Below are 12,345 nucleotides of genomic sequence, written 5' to 3'. Positions count from 1 at the left end.
GCAGAGCGCCCAGCGACCACCCAGTCAGAGGAGAGGATGTCTTCTCTGTACCGTTGAGCCACACTGAAGGTGATGCAGCAACATATGCCGTGAACCGGACGCACAAAGAAGCATCGAACAGCAGCAGCTGCTGTATCTGTTTTTACTGCATCCAATTAGGGTTACGTTTTGAAGCAAATCACAGTCAATAATCTGCAAGTCTCATCAAGCCAGGAGGAGCCGGGATCTGTTTTCATGCTGCACACGTTACGATTTAAGTGGCTTTGGCACGGTGCACAAAACATGCCAACCATAAAGTTTATGAAATGTGCTTTGATGCAATGAGAACCTGCAGACTCCTGAGTAAGTAACTTTAAATTAGAAGCAAAAACTGAGAAGCATTTTCAGCAGATGTTCAAAAGCAGCCTCGATGAATCAGAAAAAGCGAAGCCTCCTGCAAAGATCAAGTCGGACCTCGTTACTTTTACTTTCATTTGAATCGGTCCACACACCAGCCACTGTGATGCATTTCAATGAGCTCTGGTGTCCTGAGTGAGCTGTTTATTCCGGCTTTGGGAAACAGGTCGGTGACTGTTCCCTCTCTGCTGCAGGTGTACTGATCAGTGAAGGGGACACTTTGGATGTGCCTGTCGTGTTTGCCCCCAAATCTGCGGAGCTGCAGCAGGCCTGGCTCTGCATCAGCATGAAGCCAATCAGACGCCTGGACCACGGCACGAGGTGTGTGTTCCCTCGTGTCCATGTTGTCAAACACATTTGTTGTACAATTAGTATGAGACGGGTTGAATCCAAGATACACACTCTTACGCCTGGATGAAACTTTGGCTGACAGTATTATCACTCAGTGCCTCCTCGCTATGGTCGAGTGGCTCTGACTGCTACATGTGCACTTTGAGTTTCACAAATGTAAAGTGCACTACAAATAATATGTATTATTATTATTATTATTATTCATCTTATTTTATAACTATTATTAGCATCATCAGTGTCATCTGAAGATATGTACATACTTCAAACTCAGTGTAAAACAACCTCATGTGCCATTTACACACAATGCAACATGTTTTTATTATGTCGTTTTGCGTGTTATTTCTTTGTGTAACAATAGATCTGGTGCTGTCCTTTTAGATTTTGCCACATTTGTATTGAGAATTTGTGGGATGAGCAGCATATTCTTGCAGATAATTAGCTGGTTTAAGAGAATTACATATTAATTTATTTCCCCTTTATTCTACCAGGTAGGTCAATTGAGAACGAATTCTCATTTACAATGATCAAGAATCAATGCCTTGAAAAAAGAAATGATGGGCCAATAACAAATGTCCTTAGTTCTTTGTGTGTATTTTTTCCTCCCCTGTTGAGAATTGTTTAGTTAAATTAGTGAGGTGTGTATTAATGGCTCACTGTAATAGTAAGTGCTCTGTTCCAATGGACTGCGCATAAAATGAGCAGTGTTCATTCTGAACACGGGAGAGTACAACGTGCAACATTTCAGGTCAGAGTCGGAGCGGTCCACCATCTGTTGGACTTACCCCCTCTGTGGGATTCCGGCGGCGGTCGCTGCTGAGGATTCTGAACTTGGCGTGCTCCGGTGTGAAGCGGGCGACCAGCTGGTGAAGATGGTGGATGTACGGCTCACTGGATGTGTACCAGGGAATGAAGACCGGAGAGGGCAGGGAGGTGATTGTTGTTGGTTTTTTTGTCTTCACACTTCTGTGAAGCCCAAGTGGTCTCACGTTACTGGAAAATGTTAACACTTTTTAGTAAGAATTAGCTTCTTGCACTGAGGGATAGAAGCGAGTGCAGTGACAACACTTTTCCACTCGCAGATATTGTGACTGGTCAGAGAATACAATAACACTGATGATGAGAGCAGGTCTTCTGGGAAATCAAGTGCACCCCCAGCAGGTGACTGATGATCACACTGCAACTTTGTTTGACAGTAATTCATCAGAGCAGCACGTCACCGTGTTTAAAAGGCGCCTCGGCACCGCGGGTCGGACACCAGGCTCAGGCGGCCGTCACAATCACTGCTCACTAAATAAATACTCACTCAGTGATCGGAGGATGACTCAGCCTGGCTTCTACTTAGCTTTGTGCTGCAGACTTACACCAACACACACACATTAACACAGCCCCTCTGTCGCATCTTTTAAAGTTTTTATTCGGCATTGTGACTTTGCTGCTCAGTGTCCATAACCCTGCTCCATTCAGGTCAATACTATATCTCCATAATGCCTTCTGGCAATGTTTTCAAATTCTCACTGTTCCTCTATGATGAATGGACCGGATATCGGTGATCAAAGATAAAGCATCAAAGATAAAGAAAATCCAGTATCTCAAAAAGAAAAGAAAAAAACCCATTAAAATAAAAAAGTTCTTTCATATCCTCCGTATTAACAATGAGCTGTATAAAACCTGCTGCTTGGACACCATGTGCTGTGAAGGGGGTATATGTGAGTTGCATCACACAACATAGTGCAGCAGTGTTATTAATCATGTAGCTGTTACCTTTTTGCACCACTTATTGGGAAAATCAATCTGATCTCTAAAATCTTCCATCATCGATCTCAATGCATTATGCAAAGATATCACATCTTGGACTGATTATGATCAAGTGGATCTATAACAGCAGCATTAAGAGTCTTCGTATGATATTGATTAAATTTGACTGTACATGCCTTTCTTCACATTTAGTTTTTAAACCATCAGTGCAGACAAAATGATGAACCTTCCTCGTGTGATCTTAGAGCCCGCACTGTTGTCAAACAGCGTCTCCTGTAAGATTTCTGAATGTAACTGTGGACATTTTGACTCCTGGGAGTAGTTGTGTTCCTGCAGCTCATTGAGCTGTTCCTCAGTGACGTCCTCTCACTTGTGGACAGCGGTGATGGAAGACTTCCAGTGCGAGGTGCTCTCAGACGGCGAAGCGGAGCGCCGCGAGGCGGAGGACTGCCTTTCCGCCGCGGTTGGAGCAGCGAGGAGGGACCCGGAAAACGGCATCATAACGCTCAGCCTTAATCTGGTCTACACTCCTCTCAGAGCACGCAGGTTACTTCTCTACACACACATCCACAGACACTAACCACACAGAGATATATTCATGCAGTAGGCGGAAGAATGCGTCTTTTTGTTGGGAATATTACTTAAGTACACACACATCTCACACAAGCACAGTACAGTGAGGGAGAAGCATTGCACACACAGAATGAAGGCTTGAGACCCAAACCGCAGACGCATTAAACACCAAAGAACACAAACAAACCAGCGCTCGCTTGCACATCCCAAGACTTAGAGACCGACTCTCATTATGAGAGAGAGTGAGACGAACCCACACACCAGCATGAGACTCTCTCCGAGAGCAACACAAACGCCTCAGAAGTTACAGAGCCTTCACAAAACTACACACACTCAGAGGAACTAATGTGCACACCTCCTCTGTGAGGAGAAGGGAAAAAAACAAACTAGGAGTCTAATAATCAGACAAACAGCGACACACAGCACTGGCTCGCTTTTGCGCAAACATACAGGGATGAAACACAGACACACAACAGAAAGGAAGGCATGCAAACAATCTGTTAGCTGCGTGAAGTACAGATAACACAAACACGCGAGTAAACACTGCATTCATTTATTCACTGTCCTTCTCAGTTTTCCTCCCGTCTTCTCTCTCCCCCTCTCAAGTGGGTGTGGCTACTGCATCCATTTGTTACTGTCTGCATGTGCTGAGTCTTAATGTTTGTAGCTTACAGGCCGCTGCGCTCCAATGGAGGTAAAAGAAGAGGTCCGGCTCATTAGCTGCCTGCGGTTCTAACAGGCCTTTGCATGTTAGGTCAGATCCCCAAAGACGACACATTAACTGTGGTGGGACCTGAAAACTGGATTTTATTGATTTGCCAGCTGCTTTTTGCGATAAAGCCACATATGATTATGAATCTTCCCAAGAGGCTGGACTTTTACTAAAATAACACTGCAAACATAAATCTTGCAGGTTTGATAATATGTTGAAAATTGACACAAAAACCCCCACAAACCTGCACAACCTTTGAGACGCCCATCAGTTGCGATCAGCGTATTGGCTGCCCTTGTGCTAATACATTTAATTGGAAGAGTTGTGGTTCCCTTGACCCCGTTGCTCTCCAGACACTGTATCCTGGCTACCCACTGCTCCCAGTATGTGTAGTTAATGTAATGTAAATGCAGAGGAGTAATTTCCTCAAGCAGATCAATACAATCTGCTTTTCTTTCCGTGGCGAGCTGCACTCGTTGGTGCCCCTCAGTTGAACTATCATCACAGAGAGGTCAGCTGGAGCACTGGTGAGCACTGGGAGAGTTTCAAGCTGGGAACTGAAACCGTTGCCGCAGGATAGAGATTCCAAACAAAGGTGAAGGAACAGCAGGGATCCAGTGCTGACTGGAAATGTTCCAAGTGTCAACGCTGCCCAGAAAAATGGTCCAATTGGCTCTTCAAGGACTCTCAAACTGTGAACAGACTCAGTTTGTTGGGGTCGCTGAACTGATGATCCACGGTTTCATTTCTGAGTCAAAAAACTGAACGCAGCAGCAGAAATCCAGACGCATCAGACCAGGAGACATTTTCCCATCCTGCTGTTGTGCAATCACGGTCAGTCTGTGTGGATGATCTTCTGCTGCTGTAGCTGCTCTGCTTCGTCAGGCTCTGCATTGAGAGATGATCTAAAAATGTTAACCTTTTCAAAACTTCAGAGCTGTAAGCAGAGAACGTCTATGGATTACTAACATGTTTTCAAGAGTTTATTTGTCTGATATTTTACAAAGATCCCCGGGAGTGAAGATGTTATGAGCCTTGGTGAATGGAAATATAAACTTAGTTTAATTGTACTTAGTTACTGGATTGGTATGTTCAGCATTAGAAGGAAAACATGACAACATGCTCCTGGAAATTGGGTCTATGTAGCCTTGGATCTCATGGCATTTTGATTCACCTCTTCAAGTTGCAGAAAAAAGATTGTTGTCATGTCAGATCAGACGATAGGAAGCTTTCATGTTTTGGTGCAGACGAGAAAGAAATCGTCTCTCCTCCCTGATAGTTTTGGGTTGCTTTTGAAGTGCTTGAGTGAAATGATGAATATCCATCAGAGCTTAAATGAGTCTCAGTAATGTCTTGTCATCATGTAACGCAGCGCTGCTCTGTATTATGTATGACACTGATGAGAGGTTTGATTTGATTTCTTTTATAGATTAAATCAATGGTAATGGTGTTTTTTTTCCTACCATCTATCAAAAAAAAAAAAAAATCCCATTTAATAATTGCAAAAATACAGTCCACAGTCCTGTGAGTCATCAGTTAAACAATGTACACACAAAAACACCCCAATAACAACAGGCCCCTTGAATCACTGGTGTGTTATTCATGCTCTGCCCACACCACCCTAATCCTAAACTAATTGCATTCAAACAACTGATCCCAGCAGTCAAGCCCACAGGGCTGCATGCCTCTGAAATGCATTACTGATTAATAGAACAGTGTGTCATGCTTTATTTCAGGGCTTCCACATATTCCTTTCACTCTCTAAAAAGGATTCTCGTGACTCGGTGAAAACCCATTATTAAACCATTCTAGGGATCAATATTTGTACAACTTGATGGCCTTTAACCATTTGAAAGCCCTTTTTTTTAGGTTTCCACTCATAATATATACCTTCATAGTCTTCATAGATCTTTTGACTTTCATTTCTTGTGTATTTGATGACATTACTTTACATGGCTGTTTGGAGCATGTAAAATAATTTATAAATTAATTTGAACATCATTACATTAGCACAGTGGTGTGGTGGTTCAATTTCCAACCTCACAGTGAGAATTTTGCTGGCTAAGTTAATTTATTATAAAAATGAATGAAACCAACTCTTGGTTTACATGGATACAAGATGATCCATTTTAAATTATGTCTTGTAAACACATCCTATTTAAATTAAAGACACATTGCTGCCCTTGAACTTATAATTGAATAGTTTCAAGACTTTGAAAATCAGTTTTAAAAGTCATCATAATTACTTGTTGAACAAAGTTCAAAAGAAATCAACAGAATCTCTCTTCAACGCGATTTGGCCAACGTCAAGGCACAAAGTATTCTGTTCTTGCTCCGCTGGTGATCTTGGTGCACATGAGCCTGCACATCAGCGTCCATGCCATGACTTTATTCAGTCTTCACACAAACAGGACAGTCGGGAACGATTCAATCAGATGAACAAAAACAAAGGTGATGTGAAACAATGTTAATGCAGCTGAGCCGAGCTGCTCCTCTTTGAATGAGCAGTCTGGTCTTCGGTGCCACCAGCAGCTCGTTTCCCTTCAGAGTTCCTCCTCCACGTTGCAGCTCGTGCTGGCACAGTTCCACAGCAGCTCAGTAATACCCTGTGGACTTTGCGGGGAAACAAACACAAGTTGTGTTTACTTTCGGGGAGCCTCACCGAAACACACAGTTTGCATCCTCACTCATTAAACATTTGCAAAACTGATTTTTAAAGACGTTATACCTCCTGCGTTGTCAATATTCATGCTTACTTGCTTGCAGTCTTTCTGGTGCATTGCAGTTTTTCTTTCACCTGTAGGACGCGGGAATGACGTGAAAGCACTAATCTTATTTATTTGCCTTGGAAATCTCCTTTACGGTCCTGCTGTTGACATTGGAACATACCTTGTTTGAAAACAGGAATCACTTCATCTCCTCACTTAATTCCAGCCTGTGTCTAATGAAAACACTCCGTTCAATCACGAGTGAGCTTTTCCCCACCGTCCCGCTCACTGTACACTGGCAGTGACATCCTGCTGAGTGAAGAGTGCATTCATTCATCAGCTCCTGTCTCCATCCGGAGAGTCCATTAATGAGGCGTTCCCCGGTCGAATCAATACCTCGGAGAGCTAATGACTTCTCCGCGAGGAAATGACGGGGGGTGTGGTGCTGCTAATAGGCTCTTCCATTATCCACATGTTATTCCTCCACCGTGAGCGCTTGGATGAGGAGGTCGAGGACCATAAGCGGAAAGCGAGAATATTAAAGACCGGTTTAGTGAGTTATGTTTGCGGAGATAAATAGGAATACTGAAATTACACTTTTCAAGATAGATTAGAGAGGAGGACTGATATGAGGAAAACAGACACGCGGAATGCAGACTCTAAATCGAAGGCATTCATCCGTGCACCACGGGGAACTGACTGCATACAGGTTCCCTTTCCCACAGCAACTCCCTTATTAGTTCCTTATTGCAAGATAAGTAAAATCGGCTGGTGCTCTCCCACACATAAAGCTGTTTCATTGGTAAACACTGCACTTATGTTTATGTCGCCATCGTCGCAGGGCGGCTTGCCTTTGCTGATCCTGACTAGAACCAATGGATGGATTGCTGTGAAATCTTCTACAGATATTCATAATCCCAACAGGATGGATGTTAATCACTTTTATATTTCTAGAATTTATCTTCCAGTTCCTTAGAAGATTTATTGTAATGACTTTTTGATGATTTTTTGACTTCCCCTCAGGCACCACGTTTCATTTTTCTCACTTTTAGTGAAATATTACAGTTCTGGTGTAGCGATTCATGTTGCTGCGATGATATATTCAGATGAGTGTTGTGGTTCTCCAACTTTTCCTGGAGTGAGATTGAGATTCAGTTGTATGGTACACCTCAATGGCTATTAATCACAGCAATCAGTCTGTGGGTCTATCGATTTACTGATCTATTTTTCTATATATCTATATATTTTCAATTTTATTTCCTTACCTATTTGTTTTTCAAATGTGTTACATGAATCTTACCATGGTTTTGCCAGTTTAATATGAAATTTTAGATTACATTATGTAGGATTTAACGCTATTGATCCCGCAGGGGGAAAACCCAACTCAATTATTTGCCTTTTTCTGCAAGTGAAGTATAAATGCAACAACAGAGAAAGTTAACAACAAGAACAGATAACAAAACATGAGCACAGTCATTATAAAAAGCCAGCTGTCTCTCTGGCAGACTCCCACACAGTGCAAAACTCTGGAAAATAAAAAAAAATCCAATAAGAAAAACACATCAGAAGTTAACTTTGGCAGGTCAGTCGCGACTGAAGCAAGTTATCTTCCAATCCTATGGTTTGTTCAGTTGCCATCTGTCAACCAGTCCAACCTTCCTCACCATTAGGATGCAGATGGATGTATGTGAATGATCACGTAGACTGCTTAAAAAAACTGACGAAGTGGCAAAAACGAGCCGTACAGCTGAAGTCCTTTCAGTTCAGCTCGGGTGTGTTTGTGCTTGCCGCACCTCTCGCCTCGGTGACGGCAGTGGAAGCAGTGGATTTTTCTGGGTCTTATAAACAGTAACTCTGTTATCAATAAACAGACTCACAATGTGGGAATGTTGCTCCGGTATATTTGTTTTTGTTCTAATGTATGCGTGCACGCGCTCATATTTGTGTTTTGGAATTTAAATACAATAGAGGAATATTTTTCCTTCGCTATTTTAAATTATATGGTATATCACATTATGCAATGTATTTTATTAGTCTGTTGACGGTTGTGTGACAACTGTCTAAAAGACTGTGAAACAATGTGTAATAATGTGTGTGTGTGTGTGTGTGTGTGTGTGTGTGTGTGTGTGTGTGTGTGTGTGTGTGTGTGTGTGTGTGTGTGTGTGTGTGTGTGTGTGTGTGTGTGTGTGTGTGTGTGTGTGTGTGTGTGTGTGTGTGTGTGTGTGTGTGTGTGTGCATCCAGGAGCTCGGCAGTCGTTGCAGTTCATTCTGTGTCTGGCAAGATCTGGAATTTCCACATTTCTCTTATTGCAACACAGCCGCAGGTGGATGATGTAATTTTAATGGAAACGACAAAATTAGGCCAGACCTCAGCGGTGGGCTTCCATCTGACCAGCACCACCAGGTGAGTGTGTGTGTGTGTGTGTGTGTGTGTGTGTGTGTGTGTGTGTGTGTGTGTGTGTGTGTGTCTATTTTCATTTATTTTCTTTCATTCCCTCCAAGTATTCTAATCACTGAAATCAAGCTCACGACACCTTCTAACATGAAGCGCAGTCATAAGATGTTCTTTTTGCTGTCCTGGAGCTGAACGCACCTTGTGCTGTGTGTGTTTGCTGCACGTTTGCAGTATCGACCACACAGGAGAGTGGAGATAAGAAAAATTGGTTTGATAACAGATTAGAATTCACACTGGAGGTAATGAGAACCTGGAGTCGTCCTCGTGTCCTTTGTATTTACTGTGGAGTAGTTTTTGAATGGATGCAGACTAGTGATGAAGAAGATGTGCTCAGTGTAAAATTAACCTGAAATTTGATTTGTCACCTCATGCTCCCTGGTTGATTCACTGTTTTCTCAATGAACCATTGAAGCAACTGCAGAATAAAACCCCTGCTCAGTTTTATCTAACCTCATACAAGAAATAGATAGAAAAAAAACATCAAGTTAAGGCGAGAATGGACAGGAAAAAGTCCCTGTGCAGAAGGAAAAACCTCCAGCAGAGGCAGACTCAGAGGGGACAGCTCTCTGCTTGGACTGTTTGGTGTTGGAGACACAAGCAAGGGGACAACCGACAGCATCAATGAGCATCATGATGAGCAGAGATCACTGCAGGAAGGTTCAAAGAAAGAGAAGAGACATGCAGTGGTAACCTAAATGTACTGGCGGAGGAGAGACTGAGGTCTGTGAGCAGTGTAAAGACGGATCATAAAAGTTTTAAGACTGCTCTTAAAATCTGACACTGTGTTAGTGTCCAGAGAGGAGCCTGAACGCGCAGTCGGCCTGACAGTCAGGCTCGACTCTGGCTTTGCTGTTGGAGGTTTGTCGTTTCCTATGTTCTCCCAAAACGCCTCTTCGAGAGTTTGCTATTGCCAAGAATCACAAGAAGTAGTTGTTTTGAAGCAACAAAAACAAAAAAGAAGGGACTGACATTCACAAAGTGCCATTACAGTTATTATCTGAATAGCTGTAAAGGTTTGGCAACTAAAAATGCTTGCCAGTGAAAAAGTGACAGATAAATAATCTACAGTAAAGTCCCATCTGTCTGGGTATTTGCTGAAACCCTGGAGAGCGCCACCCGTGGACCAGAGACGTCGAAGACGCCAGGACTGAATCTGTGGTTCCACTGATGGAGACGTCTCCAGAGAGTCCTTCCTGCCGGAGTAAAACTCCCTGACATTTACAGCGCAGCTGTGCGCCACTCCTTCGACGTGTGCATGCTCAGCCAGCAGTGAATCTGAAGTGTTGTTTCCAGGAGGAGCGAGCGCTTCGCAGCGGCTCTGCTGCCGGGCAGCAGCGGCGAGTTCACGGTGACGCCGCTCTCTGGGACGTTACCTCCCGCCGGTTCCACTGGAGCCCTCATCACGGTGTCCTTCACGCCAGCCGCAGCCTGCAACAGGCACAGGGCGACACTCTCCATACAGGTACTTGTGGCTTCTGTTGTCGTGGTTACAGCCATCCCAGTCCCGAGGTCTTTATTGCTACTTTGACTGAGTTAAACACCACTTTCTCTGTGAGCACTTCCTGATTAGCTCAGCAGGAGCTGCTCAGTTGCACAAAGCAGCGCCACCTCGTTCGTTTCTCACTGCTCATTACTTAATCAGTAATTACTTTTGCGGAGTACATCATACCGAGCAGTTAGTTCATGATTTACCAGTGGATGCTGAGCTTGTGATGGGAATTCAACACGAGTTCCTTCATAGCAATCAGAGAGGCTCGCAAGCGACAGCAGGATTCTCCAAAAGGTTTTTTTAATCATCAGACGATGTTGATATCCGGGTGCTCACATTCGGGTCAGATTGTGTGGCATTCGAGAAATCTGGAAGATGGAATTGTTTTCGGAAAGGCAATGACATCGCTGATTCTGATCGTCGTGAATCAACAAGACACGGCTTTAAAGCTGCTCGTTTAATATCCCACTCGGAGTACACACAATAAAAACAAACCCTAATTACCAACAAAGTAATGAGTCATTACCAGTTTGTGCTTCTCAATGGCAGGCTCACAGTTAATCAGGAACTGCTCATGGAGAAAGTTGTCTTAACTGTGCTTCACACGTGATTAATGACCAATCATTAGCTGATGAGGCATTTATGCAGCCTTACTATCTGTTCTGTGCGGACTCTCTCACAGCTCTGTCAACTTGCTCCTCATTCACTTCTCAGTAATTGCTCACATTCGTTGGTACTGCCTTGTCAGGACTGAATTTGCTTAAATGGCAGATCAGCCTGAGGCCATGTACAAAAACCATTACCTAAACAGCTGACTCCTCTCGCTGCAGGCCGCAGACATGCGATGGACTTATGACGTGAAGGGGAAGAGCCGCGAGAACTCGCCACCACTGTGACTCGTCCACCGAGGGCAGCGCTGGTCGTCCACAACCTTCAGCTCCCCTCGCAAAGTCGGCACATAAAAAAAACACAAAAAACACACTCATACACAGCCTCTTTATTTCACCTGATTTGTGTGAGAACATGCAAACTCTGCAACTAGACGCAGGGATTGACTCGCTGCGAGGCAAATGAGCCGCTCACAGTCACACCATCGTGTCTTTATGTTAAATATTTATCTCGGTGTCACCTTCAGCCAGATAGATTTTGAACACAAACTGTGAGAACGGCACCACACTGAGGGAATGGCGTTCACACTTTTGCTTCGCTCTGCCTCAAAGTGCTTCATTAGCCCTATTAGTGTTTCTCATCAGCAGTTCTAATGACTAATTTCTCTGCCAATACAAAGGTGTTTCATTCTGCCCGCGGGCTCCCGGACAAAATTTAGCCGCGTGAACCTTATTCTTTTCTAACATAATGTCCCTGAAAAACTTCCTTCTGCTTCTGTTTCCTACTAAACTTTTATTGTGGCATTTGTTCCATTGTGCTAAATGAACTTGACTGATATAGTGGGTCTTACAGCTGGAGCACGCACGCAACAATCTCATAACGCTTTGCTCTGTAACGTTGGTCAACACAGGTAATACACCGGCCATAAAGCTCTAACAGTGGGAAGCAATTCACTCATAAAGGTGACAATTTTAGTCAGACAGAAGTGTTTACATGACGCAACTTTAATGAAATCTGTGTTCAATCGGATTAATCTTATACAGTTGGTGTTTCAAAACTAAATTATAGAAAAAAGAGAACATTTCTATTACACTCTATTTTGGATTAATTTGGAGACACAAAAAATACACACATGTTCACAGATGTTACATTTACAAGTCATGAGAATGAATACAAATTAATATGTAAATGGTTATGAATTGAAGATCATACCTCATGGAAAAAAGGATTTAATTGTTTTTAACATCTAATTTTAGTAGAATATTTCGTAAATTATCGGACATGAACATAGATTCGA

General features: G+C 43.2%; 1 protein-coding gene across 1 annotated transcript in view; it reads left to right on the top strand.

Moving 5' to 3' along the window:
• Positions 1 to 11,335, top strand: part of LOC308147831 (cilia- and flagella-associated protein 47-like) — a gene marked incomplete at both ends in the record, with an annotated part of 45,691 nt that extends 34,356 nt beyond the window's left edge. Inside the window, 6 exon segments of the mRNA XM_080520164.1 lie at positions 591 to 717; positions 1,493 to 1,677; positions 2,883 to 3,048; positions 8,738 to 8,899; positions 10,244 to 10,412; positions 11,270 to 11,335. Of these exon segments, the coding sequence (XP_080376290.1) occupies positions 591 to 717; positions 1,493 to 1,677; positions 2,883 to 3,048; positions 8,738 to 8,899; positions 10,244 to 10,412; positions 11,270 to 11,335 (875 nt within the window).
• Between the last annotated feature and the right edge of the window lie 1,010 nt (positions 11,336 to 12,345).

The sequence above is a fragment of the Blennius ocellaris genome (genome assembly GCF_963422515.1).
Source record: "Blennius ocellaris genome assembly, chromosome: 24".
In the NCBI taxonomy this organism is placed as follows: Eukaryota; Metazoa; Chordata; class Actinopteri; order Blenniiformes; family Blenniidae; genus Blennius; species Blennius ocellaris.
This window is presented reverse-complemented; position numbering and strand designations above follow the sequence as displayed.